The sequence below is a fragment of the Cnephaeus nilssonii genome (assembly GCF_951640355.1).
Source record: "Cnephaeus nilssonii genome assembly, chromosome: X".
NCBI classification, from domain to species: domain Eukaryota; kingdom Metazoa; phylum Chordata; class Mammalia; order Chiroptera; family Vespertilionidae; genus Cnephaeus; species Cnephaeus nilssonii.
This window is the reverse complement of record NC_137071.1, coordinates 126,944,586-126,964,642: the sequence shown is the minus strand read 5'-3', so window position 1 is coordinate 126,964,642 and position 20,057 is coordinate 126,944,586. Positions and strand designations below refer to the sequence as shown.

The 20,057-nt window shown below is 51.3% G+C and overlaps 1 protein-coding gene across 5 annotated transcripts; it reads left to right on the top strand.

Moving 5' to 3' along the window:
* The first annotated feature begins 9,377 nt into the window (after window positions 1-9,377).
* WDR13 (WD repeat domain 13) lies at window positions 9,378-19,785 on the top strand. Of its 5 annotated transcripts, none has more exons than XM_079764961.1 (10): window positions 9,378-9,553; window positions 9,892-9,971; window positions 10,650-10,890; window positions 12,300-12,409; window positions 12,528-12,658; window positions 14,692-14,999; window positions 16,043-16,223; window positions 16,325-16,466; window positions 18,797-18,915; window positions 19,430-19,785. In XM_079764961.1, the coding sequence occupies exons 2-10, from the start codon at window positions 9,931-9,933 to the stop codon at window positions 19,765-19,767; spliced, it is 1,611 nt and encodes a 536-aa protein (XP_079621087.1). In that variant the 5' UTR covers window positions 9,378-9,553; window positions 9,892-9,930; the 3' UTR covers window positions 19,768-19,785. The 5 variants fall into 5 exon arrangements, with proteins under 5 accessions (XP_079621087.1, XP_079621090.1, XP_079621089.1 ...); XM_079764964.1 differs by having other exon boundaries at window positions 9,390-9,618; XM_079764963.1 differs by lacking the exon at window positions 9,378-9,553 and adding an exon at window positions 9,712-9,781 and having other exon boundaries at window positions 19,515-19,785.
* Window positions 19,786-20,057: the final 272 nt, after the last annotated feature.

Genomic DNA, 20,057 nt, shown 5'->3' with positions numbered 1-20,057 from the left:
TGCCCAACCACCCATGTCCCCTCCCCCTGGCCAGGCTGGCCGGACCCCACCCATGCACGAATTCATGCACCGGGCCTCTAATAAATATATATATTATATTTTATATATAATATATATATACTAGAGGCCCAGTGCATGATTGAATCATGCACGTGTAGGGTCCCCTACACGCTTTTGCTTTCGATCACGGGGGAGCTGGGTGCCTGTCCGCTGGTGCACCAGGCCTTTCAGAAGCCTCCGGAGGCTTCCGAAAGGCCTGGTGCCGGTGCAGACAGGCACCCAGCTCCCCCGCTTTTGATGGTCGGCGGCGGCGGGACATGAGCTCACTGCCCCAGAGGCCCCTTCTGTGCTGTAGCACAGCCATGGCTCAGACGCTGAGCTCGCGCCGCCGCTGGCAACGCTAGCTCAGCATCCCACTGGCCCAATCGGCTACCCCGGCCACCCCGAGTCCCGCCCCCCCGCGTCTCCTGGCCAATCGTGGGTGTAGCGGAGTGATGGTAATTTACATATTACCATTTTATTAGGTAAGATAAAATATATTCTATATATAATATAATATATATTATATATATTGAGTGGCCAGATTATGCGTTCAGAGATCATAATAATCTGGCCACTCAGTGTATATCCTATATAATAAAAGGCTAATATGCAAATTGTCCCCTCGACCAGGAGTTCAACCAGCAGGCAGGCCGCCCAACCACCCATGTCCCCCACCCATGCACAAATTCATGCACCTGGCCTCTAATATATATATATATATATATATATATATATATATATATATATATATACACACACACACACATATATATTGAGTGGCCAGATTATGCATTCAGAGATCATAATCTGGCCACTCAGTGTATATATATTATTGATTTCAGAGAGGAAGGGAGAGGGAGAGAGAGAGAGAGAGAGAAACATCAATGATGAGAGAGAGACTGATTGGCTGCCCCCCTCTCCCTTCCTTTCTGAAATCAATAAAAAATATATTTTTTAAAAACCTCCCATTCCCAGAGTATAGAGCATTTTCTTCTTCAATTAGAGAAAGAGAAACGTCGATTTGTTCCACCTGTTGATGCACTCATTGGTTGGTTCTTGTATGTGCCCTGACTGGGGATCACACCTGCAGCCTTGGCGTATTGGGATGATGCTCTAACCACCTGAGCTACCTGCCCAGGGCTGGAGGTCATTCCGAGGATGGCAGAAGAAAAAGCAAGCGAGTACAAAGGCCCTGACAGGATTTGCTGACAGATCAAGTGAGGAGGGTAGGAAGAGAGAAAGTACTAGTTAGGAAGCTGCACTGGAGGAGCTCACACAGAGGAGTTGGGCATTTGGTGTTAAATAGTGTAGTGATTAAGAACAAGGATTCTGCAGCCAGGCGACCTGGGTGCAAGTTCAACTCCATTGCTTACTGTGTGATCTTGGGCAAGTACCTCTTTTTTAAAAATATATATATATTATTGATTTTTACAGAGAGGAAGGGAGAGGGAAAGAGAGTTAGAAACATCGATGGGAGAGAAACACCGATCAGCTGCCTCCTGCACACCCCCTACTGGGGATGTGCCCGCAACCAAGGTACATGCCCTTGACCAGAATCGAACCTGGGACCCTTCAGTCCGCAGGCCGATGTTCTATCCACTGAGCCAAGCCAGTTAGAGCGGGCGAGTAACTCTTTGCCTCCATTTCCCCATCTGTGACATGGGATAATAATTGTACCAACTTCATAGGGCTGTTGTGAAGACGAAGGCTTTCCGTCTGTAAAGTGAGTATAGCAGTACCTGGCACAGCAAGCTTGGTATTAATAATATTACTGTGGGATGTGTTGACATGTTCTCTGCGTGAGTATACAGAAGAGAACGCTCCAGATCCCAGGAACAGCTTGTGCAGTTTTCAAAGGATGGGCAATTAAGTCATTGTGGCTAGAACATACCCTGACTGAGGAAGAGCAACAAGGGACAAAGTTGGAGAGGAGGCCTAAGAGATCAGCTTCTCCCCATGGCAGGGGGTGGGGGGGCGGGGGGGGAGGCGCTACTGTGAATTTCAGTGCAGGAGGTTGGAAAAGAGGAGAAGAAATTGATTAGGGACTAGATGCAGGGGGGTGTACAGAGGAGAGAGAGGAATGGGGGCACTATTGTCAACACTGCTGGCTGGTTACCAAGTGGTCTCTGGTGTCCAGGATGAGAAACTGTCCAGTTCTACTTCCTGCCGGGGTCCAGATGCTAGTTCTCAAATTTTCTACTTCTGTGACCGTGAGAAGCAAACCCCTTGGAGGATCACTTTTCTCATCTTCAAAGTGGGGCTCAGTCTTGCACCTACCTCATTAGGGTGGTTGTGACAATTACATGAGATGGATGTAGTAAGAGCTCATTAAATGCAGGCTGTCGCCAAAACCAGGTGGGGCACATCCCGGGAAAGAAAGGGTGGCTTAACGTTCTAAAAGCAATGAGCTGCATGCAGCAGATTGACAATGCTTTCAGTGTATTGACAGAAAAAGATGAGAAGAACCAAGGGCTGTGCTCATTTAGCTATATTGCCTAGGACTGAGGTACAAAACCCAGCATCCAGTCTTTCCCAGGCCCACAGTCGGGCCCTAAAGCTCTCACTGAGTAAAAGGAATTCCAAACTTTAAAAAAATATATAGCCCTAGCTGGTTTGGCTCAGTGGATGGAGCGTCAGCCTGCGGACTGAAGGGTCCCAGGTTCGATTCCGGTCAAGGGGACATGCCCAGGCTGCGGGCTCCATGCCCAGTAGGGGGTGTGCAGGAGGCAGCCGATGAATAATGCTCTCATCATTGATGTTTCTATTTCTCTCCCTCTCTGAAATCAATAAAAATATACTTTAAAAAACTACAAAATAAAATATATATATATATATATATATATATATATATATATATATATATATACACACACACACACATACTAGGGGCCCAGTGCATGAATTCATGCACCTTGAAAGGAACTGTGGGCAGCAAGGCTGTAGTGGGCAGAGCGGCACCGCCCCTGCCTGGCTCCTCCCACCGCAGCCCCAGTCCCCTGTCTGCCAGCAGCCCTGCTCCCACCACCACTGCCGCTCACACCTGCTGATGGCACCAAGCAATTGGGGCCGGCCCCGGGCGACAGCAGCGAGTGCAAGCGGCAGCTCTGGCGCTGGCAGTGGGTGCGAGCAGGGTCGGCAGCAGGTGTGAGCGCCGGGCAGGATCGCGGCACGCAGGAGCAAAAGATTTTCAGTAACCACCAGAGGCTCGCCCCATGACAGTGACCGGTGCCCTGCCTTGTTCTCACCCCCCTCCCCCTGCTCACCTGATCCACCATCCCACCGCAGCCGTGTTCCATGCTCTGCCACCTGCTGCCAACTCCCACCATGTTCCACATGTGCCCCCTAGTGGTCAGTGCATGTCATAGCAACTGGTTGTTTGGTTATTCCACCATTTGGTCTATTTGCATATGAGGGTTTTATATATAAATTATATAATATTTATGTATATATATTTAATATATATATTAATTTTAGAGAGGAAGGGAGAGGGAGAGAGAGAGAGAAACATCAATGAGGAGAGAGAATCATTGATTGGCTGCCTCCTGCATGTCCCACACTGGGGGATCGAGCCCAAAACTGGGCATGTGCCCTGACCAGGAATCAAACCATGACCTCCTGGTTCATAGGTCAATGCTCAACCACGGAGCCACGCTGGCCGGGCAGGAATTGTGATCTTGAGAGCAGAGCAGCCGAAGTTCTAGCCCTGCAAAGTGATTGTCCCCTTTTGGGAACCAGTCACTGACTGGCCTCGCTGGCCTTGTCCACACATTCAGCATTCAGAGCTTTGTGTCTATTGCTCCTTTTTATTCAGGTTCCAGTTTAAATTTATTTACCATTCTTCCCCCTCCCTCCACAGCTTAGCAACACTAAGGGAACTATTTTCATGGTAGTAAGTACCAATTTATATTTTTTTTTTTTTGATTTTTTACAGAGAGGAAGAGAGAGGGATAGAGAGTTAGAAACATCGATGAGAGAGAAACATCGATCAGCTGCCTCTTGCACACCTCCTACTGGGGATGTGCCCGCAACCAAGGTACATGCCCTTGACCGGAATCGAACCTGGGACCCTTGAGTCCGCAGGCCGACGCTCTATCCACTGAGCCAAACCGGTTTCGACAGTAAGTACCAATTTATAAATGATTGTCATTATTGTTTATCTTTCCAGCTAAAATGGCAACTCCATGAGGCTGGAGACCATTTGTCTGAGTTACTGCTGCTGCCCCAGTGCCTGATACCTAGCAGGGGCTTGATTGATATGTGTTGGAAGGCTGACTGACTCCCTGTTTCAACTTGCCGGGGGTGTTCAAGTGGTCTGGGAGGCTTTTGCAGGAATCTTGTTTCTGACTCAGGCTGTGGAGAGTTATATCACCATTAAGACTTGGCGTGCGTCGGACCTGCATTACCACCATTTGTCCACCATCCAGAGCTGAGGGGTCAGAGCCGACATGTACTCATAAGGAACTGGTGGACATTGATATTGGGTCTCAAAAGAACTGTTGGTCCAGAAAGAAACTCACTACAGACTGATTCATTTGCCTGTCAGCATAACTATTATTGCTCGTCTCACATTCAATTCTTATATCTCTAGTGACACATGATTTCACTCATCTAGGGGAAATGATGAACAACATAGACTGATGAACGAGAACAGAACCAGAAACAAGGAGGCATCGATCGGACTATCAGGCCTCAGAGGGAGGATAGGGGAGGGTGGGGGGAGGGGGGAGAGGTCAACCAAAGGTCTTGTGTGCATGCATATGAGCCTAACCAATGGTTAAGTTCAACAGGGGGTTGGGGCATCCGTGGGGAGGGGTGTGGGATGGGAATGGGGGGATGAGGACAAATATGTGACACCTTAATCAATAAAGAAATTAAAAAAAAAAAAGACTTGGCGTGGCTCAGTGGTTGAGCCTCAACCTATGAACCAAGAGATCACAGTTCTCTCCCGGTCAGGGACATGCCCGGGTTGCAGGCTGGATCTCCAGTGTGGGGCTTACAGGAGGCAGCCAATCAATGATTCTCTCTCATCATTGATTTTTCTCTCCCTCTCCCTCTCCCTCTTCCTCTCCCTCTTCCTCTCCCTCTCCCTCTCTCTGAAATCAATAAAACACTTTTTTAAAAAGACTTTGAGCACTGTGAGAACTTTGGCTTCAGAGGCAAATGTTTCCCCAGGAGGAAAGGATAAAATTTTAAGTTATGACTCTCAACCCCCATTTGTCCCGTTTAGGAAGAAACTTCAGGGATGAGATAAGTGAATTATACTTCAGCTCCATGTCTCCCCAAATTTCGCTCTCTGGCCTTGATTCTTGGCATCCCAAACGACCCAGGCTTTCCTTTAAATCATGCTCCTGTTTGTTCCTGAAGACTGGGCCCAATTTCAGGTTTCCTTTTAGCCTCTGTTAGTAATGAAAAGTGGACACAGCCAGTGTGGTTCAATGCTTGCCTTTGCATTTCTAAACTCTGGGGGCCGGATAGGCAGAAGGTACATGAAGGAAGGAGGAATCCAGAACAGACATGGCCCCTGCCTGTTTCTGCCACCATTTAAGTTGCTGTTGTGATGTGGTGTGATCTTCAAACAGCTCTGACTTACCTGTCTTTTCTGCCCAAATCTATTTTAGTTCGTTCATTTGACTAGGACCCTCAACTGCCATTCTGACCGTGAAAGAACCCTGATCCTGTTGGAGTGAGTAGGACTTGTGGTCCTCTGTGGGCTTGAGCTTCTTTTCTAAAGGTCATGATTATAACCACTGTCACTCACAACCTCCAGGAACAGATAGATTCTCATGACTTGACACCTCCAGTCCTGAGACCCTCCTTTCCCCACCCACTGACCTGCCATTCATGCTGATAATCTCTGCCCCTTTCTCTCTAACAACTGAAAGTGCTTTCTATCACTAGCTTATTGTTCACAACCTATTTTTAAGCCAATGAGAGTGTGTAAATGCTTAGAAAAGAACAAAAATTGAAAAAATGCAGAGTACATAATGGATGCAAGCTGTGGTCATTCTAATTCACATTATTTCTGCACCAGATCTGCCTCTGGCAGATGGATCTGCTATTGGGAAAAGTTTTTATTTATTTTTATGTGTGTGTGTGTGTGTGTGTGTGTGTGTGTGTGTGTGTGTGTGTTTTCCCTTGGGAAAAGTTTTTAAATCAACAGGCCCAGCCAGCGTGGCTCAGTGCTTGAGCATCAACCTATGGAACCATGAGGTCATGGTTTGATTCTGTAGGGTTGTGGGCTTGACCAAGCCCATCAGTGATTCTCATCATTGATATTTCTTTCTCTCATTCTTTCTTCCTCTCAAGTCAATAAAAATATTTTAAAAAATAGAATCAATTCTGGCAGTGAGACAATCTCCCTGGCATTGCTGACTTTCCTGTGACTTCTTCCCACCACGTTTGTTCTTTCTTTCTTTCTTCTTTCTTTCTTTCTCCCTTTCTTTAATATATTTTATTGATTTTTTTTTACAGAGAGGAAGGGAGAGGGATAGAGTTAGAAACATAGATGAGAGAGGAACATCTATCAGCCGCCTCCTGCACACCTCCCACTGGGGATGTGCCCGCAACCAAGGTACATGCCCTTGACCGGAATTGAACCTTGGACCTTTCAGTCTGCAGGCCAACACTCTATCCACTGAGCCAAACCAGTCAGGGCTCTTTTTTCTTTCTTTAAAAACATTATTTCTTGCTGAAACAGGTTTGGCTCAGTGGATAGAGCGTCAGCCTGCGGACTGGAGGGTCCCGGGTTCGATTCCGGTCAGGGGCATGTGCATTGGTTGCGGGCACATCCCCAGTGGGGGGTGTGCAGGAGGCAGCTGGTCGATGTTTCTCTCTCATCGATGATTCTAGCTCTCTATCCCTCTCCCTTCCTCTCTGTAAAAAATCAATAAAATATATTTTAAAAATAAAAAATAAAAACATTATTTCTTGCCCAGCTGGTGTGGCTCAGTGGTTGAGCGTCAACCTATGAACCAGAAGGTCACAGGTTCAATTCCCAGTCAGGGTATATGCCCAGGTTGCAGGCTCGATCCCCAGTGTGGGGCGTGCAGGAGGCAGCCAAGCAATGATTTTCTCTCATCATTGATGTTTCTATCTCTCTCTCCCTCTCCCTTCCTTTCTGAAATAAATAAAAATATATTTTTAAAAATTATTTATTCTTTTTCCATCAGGTTTCTTTAGAAGATGAGTGGTGGGATGAAGGGGCAAGGCTCTGTCCAGAGAGGGTCAAGGTGAATGGGAAAGGCATTGATCACAGCACCCTTTTTTTCTTTTAAATATATTTTATTGATTTTTTTACAGAGAGGAAGGGAGAGGGAGAGGGAATTAGAAACATCGATCAGCTGCTTCCTGCACACCCCCTACTAGGTATGTGCCAGCAACCAAGGTACATGCCCTTGACCGGAATCGAACCTGGGACCCTTCAGTCCGCAGGCCGACGCTCTATCCACTGAGCCAGACTGGTTAGGGCCACAGCACCCTTTATGGTAAAATGGATGTGGCAAAAAATCCAATGCTGTCACAAATAGGATATCAGTTCAATACAAATGTCACCCTTGAACTCCCTGGGCTTCAGATTTTGTCATCTGTAAAATGGGGATAGTAATAAGACCCATAACATTCAGTTATTAGGATTAAATGGATTAATACATATAAATCACCTTCAACAGTATCCAGCACTTTCTCCAATAAATGTTAGCAGTTACACATTTGTGCAGTGAAATAGTTTATTCTTCAGCAATCATGAAATAGAAGGGTATTTAATATCCTGGAAAGACACTGGTAGTTTAGGTACATGGCAAGGGATGTGCCAAATCAATACAATGCGGTATGGTCTGTTTTTGTTAGGACACACAAAAAAAGGGCAATATGCTTTTTAAAAAATATTTTGTTGATTTTTTACAGAGAGGAAGGGAGAGGGCTAGAGAGTTAGAAACATCGATGAGAGAGAAATATTGATCAGCTGCCTCCTGCACACCTCCTACTGGGGATGTGCCTGCAACCAAGGTATATGCCCTTGACCGGAATCGAACCTGGGACCCTTCAGTCCGCAGGCCGATGCTCTATCCACTGAGCCAAACCAGTTAGGGTGGCAATATGCTTTTTAAAAAAATGTTATTGTAATCCTCACCCAATGAGTGAGAATATTTTTCCCATTGATATTTAGAGAGAGTGGAAAGGATGGGTGAGGGGAAGAGAGAGACATCCATGTGTTAGAGAAACATCCCATTGGTTGCCTCCCACTCGCGCTCCAACCGGGGGTGGAGGATTGAACCTGCAACCAAAGTACTTGCCCTTGACTAGGAATCGAACCCGAGACCCTTTGGTTCACGGGTCAGTGCTCTAACCGCTGAGCCAAACTGTCCAGGGCGGCAGTATGCTTTTGGATGTGTCTCCTTGTTTCAGGTGGCTTTAGAACATTTTTCAGATTATGGAATTTGTGATAAAAATCGTGTAAAAAATCACAATTTTGAGAATTGTAGCAGTTGATGTTAAAATCCAATAGGAAGCTACTAAACCTTGTATTTCAACTTCGTAAGTTGTATATCCTGACCACTTTAAGAGGAATAGAGATGCAGCTTCCGGTAGAAGTTGAAATAAGGATGATTCGGATAGGCTCCTGAGATTGTTGTGCCTAATTATTTGCAGACTCATGGCCAAACCGTTGCCTAGGAGCATCAAGCCCAGCGCATCCGCACCCCCGCACCCCTCCACCTCCCCACCCCCCGCGCGCACACACACATACACACACACATACACACTCTCCCATCCTTCTCACAGAACGGACTTCTCATCTTGGGGTGTCCGGAGGCCCATCAATCGCTCTAAGAACTGGAGAACGTTGTAGGGGCCTGTGCATGTGTGATGGTTGTATTCTATGCTTCAGATCTTGCTTGGCTAAGATTGTGCTGCTAAAAAGCAGCTTATATATACACCACTCCTTTAAAAGAAAATCGGCCTGGCCTGGGTGGTTCAGTGGTTGAACATCAATCAACCTATGAACCAGGAGATCGCAGCTGGATTCCGGGCGTATGTCCAGAGTTCCGGGCTCAATCCCCAGTGTGGGGCGTGCAGGAGGCAGCCCATCCGTGATGCTCTCTCATTGATGTCTCCCTCTCCCTTCCTCTCTGAAATCAATAAAAAGTTATTTACAAAAGAAAATCCTGTTTCTGTTTCTGAAAGTCATTTTTCTGATTTTTAGTGAGTGATTCGCATCCTTGCCCCTGGACAGTATTCTTGGGTGTAAACAAGGGCCCGTAGGGGCTGGGAATGGGTTGAATTTAAGGGGCGGAGCCCCCGCCCTCGCGCCGGAAGCCACCGGCCCTTAGTGCGCCTGCGTGGTTCTCCCCACTCCGGGGAGGATTCCCATCCGTTCGCTCCACGCTTGGCAGCTCTTCCTGGCCGCAGGCAGCCATCTTGCCTGGAGCTGGAGAGAGGGAGGAGGCAGTAGGGAAGGGTGACGCCGGCCTCAGGGCCGCCCCGGGGGCCTTGAGAGCCGGAGGCAGCCCCGGAGGTGGTTCCCGATCCCGGGCCCCCGTTCTCGGACCCGAAAAGGGAAGGCGGGGCGGTGGGGGCCAGGTGGGTGGGGAAGGCCGGGCCGGGTTGCTAGGCTGGGGGAGGGGCGTTGCTATGGCGACCGGGGGGGGCGGAGGGAGGGCCGAAGCGCCGCCGTGAGTCTTCCCGGAGCTGCCTGGACAGGGCTGGAGTGCTGACCATGCTCGCAGCTCGGTGTGATTTCACGGTATCTCGGCGCGGAGGGACGCACTGTCTGTGGCCACGATCGCCCGGCAGGAGGGGCGGAACGACCCCCCTTCGCCTGAGCCGCTGACATTCCAGGCCCTTGTCCTGCAGGCGCCCGCGGGCGGACGCGGCGGAAGAGGAGGCCGGGTGATGGCCGCGGTGTGGCAGCAGGTCTTAGCCGTAGACGCGAGGTGAGGCGTGGGGTCGGATCCCCTGGGAGCGGAAGTGACTGTGGTGCCCCGGCAATGGCATCAGCGAGGCTGGGCGTGGGCATGCCGGAGGTGAACATGCGCAGTGGCAGGGTGTGCGAGCTGGCCCTCGGCGAGGGCTGGCCAGAGAGGGTCTTAAAGAGCATGCTGGGAAAAGGCGGTCAGATGTGGGCATGCCCAGAGAGGCTGGGGTAGCAGACCCTTTGCGGGAGTGGGGAGTCGGGGGTGGGAGGAAGGTGATGGAGCTCAGGCTGGTGACATCCTATTTCCCACCATTGTTCGCCAGACTTCTCTTACCACCATCATTTCCCCAGTCTCATCCCATCACCATCCCATACTGACCCCCCCCCGCCACTGCATCCCATTAACCCCCATCACCATGTCAGACTGACCCCTCCCGTTGTCTACACTGACTCAGTCACCCCATACCAACTTCAGCCGAGCTGCGGACTGCGCTTGTCCCCACGTGACCTCTTCTCCACGTTCATTATTACTGTACACGCACCCTTGCACATTGCCAGAGGAACCCCCATCAGCACTGCTGATCACTTGCCATCCTGGCCCCTCCCTGCCACACACCTCATGCTCCGTCCCTACCCTCCGAGTTGATTGATTCCATCTGTCTTGTGCCTGCCGCTCGCCTGCCTCCTGCCATCACAGGTACAACGCGTACCGCACACCAACGTTTCCACAGTTTCGGACACAGTATATCCGGCGGCGCAGCCAGCTACTGCGGGAGAATGCCAAGGCCGGGCACCCCCCAGCGCTGCGGCGGCAGTACCTGAGGCTGCGCGGGCAGCTCTTGGGCCAGCGCTACGGGCCCCTCTCGGAGCCAGGCAGTGCACGTGCCTATAGCAACAGCATCGTCCGCAGCAGCCGCACTACCCTTGACCGCATGGAGGTGAGCTTCCTCCACGCCGCCTGCCGTGCATACCACCTGCCTCCGTGTTTATTTCTTCAACAGACCTGTCAAGCACCTGCTCTGTGCAAGGCACTGCTCTAAGCTCTCAGGATTGAGTAGAGGGCAAAAGAGATAATAGATGAGAGAAGTCAATAAACAGACAATAAATAAGACAAACGGGTTGATAAGTAGGCAATAAACATGATAACTAGGTCAATAATCATAGCAAACCAGATAAACAAGTCAATAATTACCATCGCTTATAGTGATACATGCTAACATGGCAAAAAAATAAAGCAGATTGGGGGGATAAAACAACTGTTGTAGGAGACAAAGGGAAGCTCTTATATATAGATTAGATAGATAGATAGATAGATAGATAGATATAATTTTTTAATTGACTTCGGAAAGGAAAGGAGAGGGGGAGAAATATCAATGATGAGAGAGAATCATGAATTGCCTGCTTCCTGCATGCCCCACACTGGGGATCCAGCCGGCAACCCGGGCATGTGCTCTGACTGGGAATGGAACTGTGACCTCCTGGTTCATAGATCTATGCTCAACCACTGAGCCACACCATGCCGGCCAGGCAGGTAGCTATTTTTAAAAAATAAATATTTTATTGGTTTTTTACAGAGAGGAAGGGAGAGGGATAGAGAGTTAGAAACATCAATGAGAGAGAAACACCGATCAGCTGCCTCCTACACACCCCCTACTGGGGATGTGCCCGTGACCAAGGTACATGCCCTTGACCGGAATCGAACCTGGGACCCTTCAGTCTGCAGGCCAGTGCTCCATCCACTGAGCCACACCAGTCAGGGCAGGAAGCTATTTTTTAAATGTATTTTATTGATTTTTACAGAGAGGGAGAGAGAGCTAGAAACATCGATGAGAGAGAAACATCAATCAGCTGCCTCCTGCACACCCCCCACTGGGGATGTGCCCGCAACCAAGGTACATGCCCTTGACCGGAATCGAACCCGGGACCCTTCAGTCTGCAGGCCGACGCTCTATCCACTGGGCCAAACCGGTCAGGGCAGGAAGCTATTTTTGATGGGGATGATGAGGGAAGGCCTCTCTGAGGAGGTGAAAGTTGATCTGAGACTTGAATGAAGCGAGACACTGAGCTGAGCGGTTTCCTGGGAGGTGTCCGTTCTTGGTTCAGAGACCATTTATTGAGTATCTCCTGAGCAGGGCAAGGGTGGGAGCAGGGTAACTAGTGCAGAGTAACTAGCAGGGTAACTAGAAGCAGGGTAACTAGTACTAGCTAACATAGTACAGGTAGGTGATGGTGGTGGCAGGGGACGGGGTGAGCAGGGGTCTGGTTCTGGGTATATTTTGAAGGCTCTAGACCTCATAGGTTCCTGAGGGCTGTTTTCAAGATGCGCCCACCCTGATCCTCTCGGCAGGACTTTGAGGATGATCCTCGGGCCCTGGGGGCCCGTGGACACCGCCGTTCTGTCAGCCGAGGCTCCTACCAGCTGCAGGCCCAGATGAATCGTGCCGTCTATGAGGACAGGTATGCACCAGGGACCGCGCTGGGGTGGGGGTTGTGAGAAGGAGGGGAGCCGTGGGGCAATGGCAGGCTGGATGCCATAACCTGTCTCCTCTCACCTCCTCCCTCGGTTGGGGCCCAGGCCCCCTGGCAGTGTGGTCCCCACATCAGCAGCAGAAGCAAGCCGAGCCATGGCTGGGGACACGTCGCTGAGTGAGAACTACGCCTTCGCGGGCATGTACCATGTTTTTGACCAGCACGTGGACGAGGCAGGTGAGCCAGTCGATGGCACGGCCCATCACCACGAATTCGCCCAAACTGTCACAACCACCCATTGTATCCTTTTCTAGAACGCAGTCTCTGGCCCACCTCCGAAGGAGGAATTGCCAGACCTTAAAACCTTTCCCAGCCGAAACCGGTTTGGCTCAGTGGATAGAGCGTCGGCCTGCGGACTGAAGGGTCCCAGGTTCGATTCCGGTCAAGGGCATGTACCTTAGTTGCGGGCACATCCCCAGTAGGGGGTGTGCAGGAGGCAGCTGGTCGATGTTTCTCTCTCATCGGTGTTTCTAACTCTCTATCCCTCTCTCTTCCTCTCTGTAAAAAATCAATAAAATATATTAACAAAACAAAACAAAAAACCTTTCCCAAACCTAAAAGCCCTCTGCAAAGTGGCCTGCAAAATCTTGGGTATTTTGTCTACCATGAAGGGGCTCTGCAGCCCTAGCCGGTTTGGCTCTGTGGATAAAGTGTCAGCCTGTGGACTGGAAGGTCCTGCGTTCAATTCCGGTCAAGGGCACATACCTCAGTTGCCGTCTCTAGCCCGGCCTGGTTGGGGAGCTTGGGGGAGGCAACCAATCCCAGGTCAGGGCCCACAACCAGTCCCTGGTCAGGGCTGTGCGGGAGGCAACCATTTGATGTGTCTCTCGCACATCGATGTTTCTCTCTCTCTCCGTCTCTCTCCCTCCCTTCCATGCTCTCTAAAAATCAATGGAAAAATATCCTTGGGTGAGGATTAACAAAAGAAAAAAGAATTTTTAAAAAAATACTTTATTGATTTTTTTTTTTTTACAGAGAGGAAGGGAGAAGGAGAGAGTTAGAAACATCGATGAGAGAGAAACATCGATCAGCTGCCTCCTGCACACCCCCGACTGGGGATGTGCCCGCAACCAAGGTACATGCCCTTGACTGGAATTGAACTTGGGACCCTTGAGTCCACAGGCCGACGCTCTATCCACTGAGCCAAACCAGCTAGGGCAAGAAAAAAGAATTTTTAAAAGAAGGGGCTCAGGAGTGTAAAAGAGCCCTTTGCGGCTTCTGGGGTTGGGAGTCACTTGAACGAGCCCAAAGCTTTTGCTGCAGAGAAATCCCCTTGCAGAGGTCAGAGGGAGTCTTGCAAACTGCTAAGACCTTGGTGACTGCAAAGTGCTTGCTGAGATGCGGAGGCCTTTTCGGGTTGCAGAAGTCTTGCAGTCCATTGCGCACCGGCTAAGATGCGTGAGACTTTCAGCAGAGCGTTTTCCAGGGGTGCAACCCCCTTTGTCAGTCAAGGAAAGCCCTTTGCTGAGGCCCCTGTGCCTGGTGCGGTGGGTTCCTGCCCTCAGTTCACGCATCAGAACCTTTTTAAAAAAGATCTATTTTAGCCCTAGCCGGTTTGGCTCAGTGGATAGAGCGTTGCCCTGTGGATTGAAGGGTCCCAGGTTCAATTCCGGTCAGGGCACATACCCGGGTTGTGGGCTCGGTCCCCAGTGTGGGGTGTGCGGGAGGCAGCCGATCAATGATTCTCTCTCATCATTGATGTTTCTATCCTCTCTCTCCCTTCTTCTCTGAAGTCAATAAAGAAATATATATATATATGTGTGTGTGTGTGTGTATATATATGTGTATATATGTGTGTGTGTGTGTATGTGCATATATATATATATATATATATATATATATATATATAAATACCCAAGATTTTGCAGGCCACTTTTACATATATATATATATATATATATATATATATATATATATATATATATATGTAAAAGATATATTTTTATTGATTTGAGAGAGGAAGGGAGAGGGAGAGAGTGTTAGAAACATCAATGATGAGAGAATCATTGATCGGCTGCCTCCTGCATGCCCCACACTGGGGATCGAGCCTGCAACCAGGGCATGTGCCCTTGACCGGGAATCGAACCATGGCCTCCTGGTTCCTAGATCGATGCTCAACCACTGAGCCACACCGGCCGGGCAGAACCTTTTATAAACAAAAGCACCTGGTGAGTGTGCTGACTCCTACCCGCGGCTCCTTGGCATTGCAGTGCCCCGGGTGCGCTTCGCCAATGACGACCGGCACCGCCTGGCCTGCTGTTCACTCGATGGCAGCATCTCCCTGTGCCAGCTGGTGCCCGCTCCACCCACCGTGCTCCGTGTGCTGCGCGGCCACACCCGCGGCGTCTCCGATTTTGCCTGGTCCCTCTCCAATGACATCCTCGTGTCCACCTCACTCGATGCTACCATGCGCATCTGGGCCTCTGACGACGGCCGCTGCATCCGGGAGATCCCCGACCCCGATGGCGCTGAACTGCTCTGCTGCACCTTCCAGCCGGTCAACAACAACCTCACTGTGGTCAGGCTCCAGGGCGCCATCGCCGAGGGCGGGGGGCGGGGCCAGGAGAGCTGTTCTAGGGCATCAATGTGGGGGGATCCCCTCTAGTCCATCGCCGTAGTCCCCGGGCGGTCAGACTCAGAGGGAATCCAGTCAGAATGGGGACCTGCAGTTCTTGGTTTGGGATGGCCTCGCTGTGGCAGACACCAGGGGTGACCAGTCGGGGGGTGGGGTCATGGGTCTGCCACCCCTGTGGTCCCGTCAGCAGTAGGCCTTCCATTTCCAGCTGCAGGGGCTGCTGGGTGTGGAGCAGGATTACTAGATGGAAACCTCATCTCGTCTCAGTGGACGCTCCACTGTGGTCTGACCCTCGGATAGAGAGTCGGGGGGGGGGGCAGTGGGGGAAGGAAATGAGGTCTGGCTTGGCCCCGAGAGGGAGTGGAGGGGGAGCTGGCTGAGTGAGCCAGTCGCTGGGATCCTTTCAGATGGAGAAGCAGCCCCCGCCCCAGTGGGATCAGGCTCCAGGAAGGACCAGCAAGGGAGCTGTTACCATGGGCCTAGGACCGTGGTCGGCAGACTTCGGCTCTCGAGCCACATGCGGCTCTCTGGCCCCTTGAGTGTGGCTCTTCCACAAAATACCATGGCCTGGGCGAGTCTATGTTGAAGAAGTGGCGTTAGAAGTTTAAGTTTAAAAAATTTGGCTCTCAAAAGAAATTTCAATTGTTGTACTGTTGATATTTGGCTCTGTGGACTAATGAGTTTGCCGACCCCTGGCCTGGGACGGCCCTGTGCTTTGCTGAGAACAGTGGGCACTGGCTGAGGGCCAGCACTGTGGGTCTGTGACTCCTGTAGTCCCTGCCGCGCTGGGTGCTCTGGTCAGATTATAAGAGGGCTGGCTCAGGAGGATTATGGGCCTGGGTCACCTCTAGTCTACCCACCACGGCCCTACTGGAATCAGACTCCAGCAGAGAGAAGTGGGTCCCGTTAATCGCAGCCCCACGGTGGTCAGACTCGAGGAGGGACTGGCTGGGAGCAGGATGATGGTGTGCGGGTCTCACCCACAGGTGGGGAATGCCAAGCAAAACCTGCATGTCGTCAACATCTCCACGGGCAAGAAGGTGAAGGGCGGTTCCAGCAAACTGACAGGCCGTGTCCTGGCTCTGTCCTTCGATGCCCCTGGCCGGCTGCTCTGGGCAGGGGATGACCGAGGCAGCGTTTTCTCCTTCCTCTTCGACATGGCCACAGGTAGGCGGGCCCCAGGCCCACATCCGGGTGTTCGCACCCCCGCCCTCCTAGTCCGCAGCCCTCGCCCTCACTTTGGCCTCCTCTCCCCTCCGTGGTCGCAGGGAAGCTGACCAAGGCCAAGCGCCTGGTGGTGCATGAAGGCAGCCCTGTGACGAGCATCTCTGCCCGCTCCTGGGTCAGCCGCGAGGCCCGGGACCCCTCGCTGCTCATCAATGCTTGTCTCAACAAGCTGCTGCTCTACAGGTGGGTCTCCCTCCTCCGGCCACCTGGGGATGGGAGGGGAGGCCTGTCTCCTCCTCCCCTCCCCCTCCTCTTCTCCCCCTCCTCTTCTTCCTCCTCATATTATGATGACCTCAGTAGCAGCAGTAAAAAGTAACGGCAGCCCTGGCCGGTTTGGTCCAGTGGATAGAGCATCGGCCTGTGGACTGAAGGGTCCCGGGTTCGATTCCTGTCAAGGGCACATGCCTGGGTCGCAGGCTTGATCCCCACTAGGGGGTGTGCAGGAGGCAGCCGATCCATGATTCTCTCTCATCGATGATGTTTCTTTTTTATTTTTTTAAATACATTTTTTATTGATTTCAGAGAGGAAGGGAGAGATAGAAACGTCAATGATGAGAGAGAACCATTGATCAGCTGCCTCCTACATGCCTTCTACTGGGGGTCAAGCCCACAATCAGAGCATGTGCCTTTGACCGGAATCGAACCTGGGACCCTTTAGTCCGCAGGCCAATGCTCTGTCCACCGAGCCAAACCAGGGCTCATCGATGATGTTTCTATCTCTCTCTCCCCCTCCCTTCCTCTCTCTCTGAAATCAATAAAAATATGTTTTTTATAAAAAAGTAATGGCAGTAGCTAGCAGTTAGGTAGCAGTTACTGGGGCCAGGTCCTCTTCAAAGCACCTCATACCTATCACCTCATTTAATCCTCATAACAGCTCTGTGAGGTGGGTGCTTTTATCATGTCCATTTTATAGATGAGCAAACTGAGGCATAACATGGACTAGGGCCTCATAGAGCAGTGACCCGTTTTCCTTTTTTTTTTTTGAGGAGGGAAGTTTTTCTGTCCCCACTCACATATATCATGTTACCCAAATGCAGTTCTCAGCCTGGACCACATGTTGGAATGACCTGAATGACTTCAAAAGTCATGGCCAGGCCCAGCTTGTGTGGCTCAGTGGTTGAGTGTCAACATAGGAACCAAGAGGTCACAGTTCGATTCCTGGTCAGGGCACATACCCAGGTTGTGGGCTTGATCCCCAGTAGGGGCGGTGCAGGAGGCAGCTGATCAGTGATTCTCTCTCATTAATCTATCTCTCTCTCCCTTCCACCCTGAAATCAATAAAAATAATATTAAAAAATAAGTCATGGCCAGGCCCCACTCCAGGCCAGGGATTTCTTTTTTCTTTTTAATATATTTTTATTGATTTCAGAGAGGAAGGGAGAGGGAGAGAGAGATAGAAACATCAATGATGAGAGAGAATCACTGATCGGCTGCCTCCTGCATGCCCCACACGGGATTGAGCCCACAACCCCAGCATGTGCCCTGACCGGGAATCGAACCAGTGACCTCCTGGTTCATAGGTCGATGCTCAACCACTGAGCCATGCCAGCCGGATGGGGCCAGGGATTTCAGAAGCTCTGGGGCAAGCTGGGCATTGGTATATTGAAAAGTTTCCCAAGTATCATCCAGCTATGTCTGAAGACCACTGCCTGACAGGATGCTTGCCACTTTACTATTTTATTTTTCTTCTCCTTTTAAACTTTTAATTGAAGCGTACTCCTAAGTTTTTTGCCTCTTTCCCCCATCCTCTGCCTTCTCTCTTCCTCGTTTCTGCCATGTTGGCCACCGCCTGCCACAACTTCGAATGTACCATTCCACACTTTGTTCCCTCTCCCATCGTCCTCTGCGCCCACACCCACAAAGGAGGGTCATTGTTTTATGGACGTGGGTTCCTTCTGCACCCTTCCCCACGTCTCTCTCTCTTGCTTCATTCCTTTGAACAGCCGTGTGGTGTCCACAGTACACGGGTGCCATAGTGTCGCCAGCCGTTTCTTCTCTGTGCCCATCTGAGCGCCAGAGCGCTTAGAGACCCTTAGGAAGAGTAACTAGTGAATTACAGCGCAGAGGCTCTCCGTTTATATCAACAGATAGAGTGTCCAGCCCTAACCGGTGTGGCTCAGTGGATAGAGCGTCCGCCTGCGGACTGAAAGGTCCCAGGTTCGATTCCGGTCAAGGGCATGTACCTTGGTTGCGGGCACATCCCCAGTGGGAGGTGTGCAGGAGGCAGCTGGTCGATGTTTCTCTCTCATCGATGTTTCTAACTCTCTATCCCTCTCCCTTCCTCTCTGTAAAAAATCAATAAAATATATTAAAAAAACAAACAAACAGCTAGAGTGTCCAAACGGTCACTAAACCCCACACCAGCCATGCTTTCCAGGTTGACGCACTCGTCCCAGGACTGGGTTTCATGAACCTTGAAAGAACTCGGTGCAGGGACAGGGACACGGACTAGCACAGCACGCATCCCCCTCGGGGCCTGAGGCTGCGCCTGACCCGCCCTCCTTCTCCCTCAGGGTGGTGGACAACGAGGGGACCCTGCAGCTGAAGAGGAGCTTCCCCATTGAGCAGAGCTCGCACCCCGTGCGCAGCATCTTCTGCCCCCTCATGTCCTTCCGCCAGGGCGCCTGCGTGGGTGAGTCCCATAGGGTTGGGTGTCTGGGTGGCCGGGGACAGGCAGACACCAGGCTGGTGCTGATCTGGCTCAGACATCCGGACACCCTGAGGCCCTGCCTTCCGGGCGCCGAGGCCTCTCCCACCCCACCAGCCCTCCACTGTGAACACAGAGCCCCATCCAGCTCAGAAACCTCACGTCATAAGGCAGGGGTCCTCAAACTTTTTAAACAGGGGCCAGTTCACTGTCCCTCAGACCGTTGGAGGGCCGGACTATAGTTTAAAAAAAACTATGAACAAATTCCTATGCACATTGCTAAGTCGGCTGCTAAGCAGGACAGGCAGCGGCGGCAAAAACACCCGGCGGGCCGGATAAATGTCCTCGGCGGGCCGCATGTGGCCCGCGGGCCGTAGTTTGAGGACCCCTGTTAAGGCATGGGCCTCCCCAAGAGGGATTCTCTCTCATCAGTCTCCAGATGTAGATCCCAAAGGGCTAGTTAACCTCCCCATCTAGGAATGGGTCCCCCTATCCCCAGGCACGCTGGGACCTCAGAGACTTCCCCCTGGGTCACCCCACCTCCTGCAACACCCGCTGACGGCCTGTCCCCCGCACCCGCGCAGTGACGGGCAGCGAGGATATGTGCGTGCACTTCTTCGACGTGGAGCGGGCAGCCAAGGCCGCCGTGAACAAGCTGCAGGGCCACAGTGCCCCGGTGCTGGACGTCAGCTTCAACTGCGACGAGAGCCTGCTGGCTTCCAGCGACGCCAGCGGCATGGTCATCGTCTGGCGGCGGGAGCAGAAGTAGGAGGCTCCCGGCCCTGCCATGCCCACCTTCCCACCGGGCCCGTGCTCCAGCCTCGTGTTTGTAAATAAAGATCCTGTGCTCATGCCCATGGCTGGCTCCCAGGGCCGCAGGGGGCGGGAGAGGGGAGAGGGCAGGGGCTCACATATTCATTCATGCATGCGTGTGCTGATTTCTTTTCTCATTCAACAACCATTTACCGTCTGGCCGCCTTGTCAGAGGCACCACTCTGAGGGTTTTACAGCCGTGCATTGACAGACATTACTAAGTATGTCCTGTGGGTCAGGAACTGTTCTAGGCTCGGGGGGTAAGCTGTGACCTGAACTGACAAATCCCTGCCCTCCCTCGCGGGCTCGCGTTC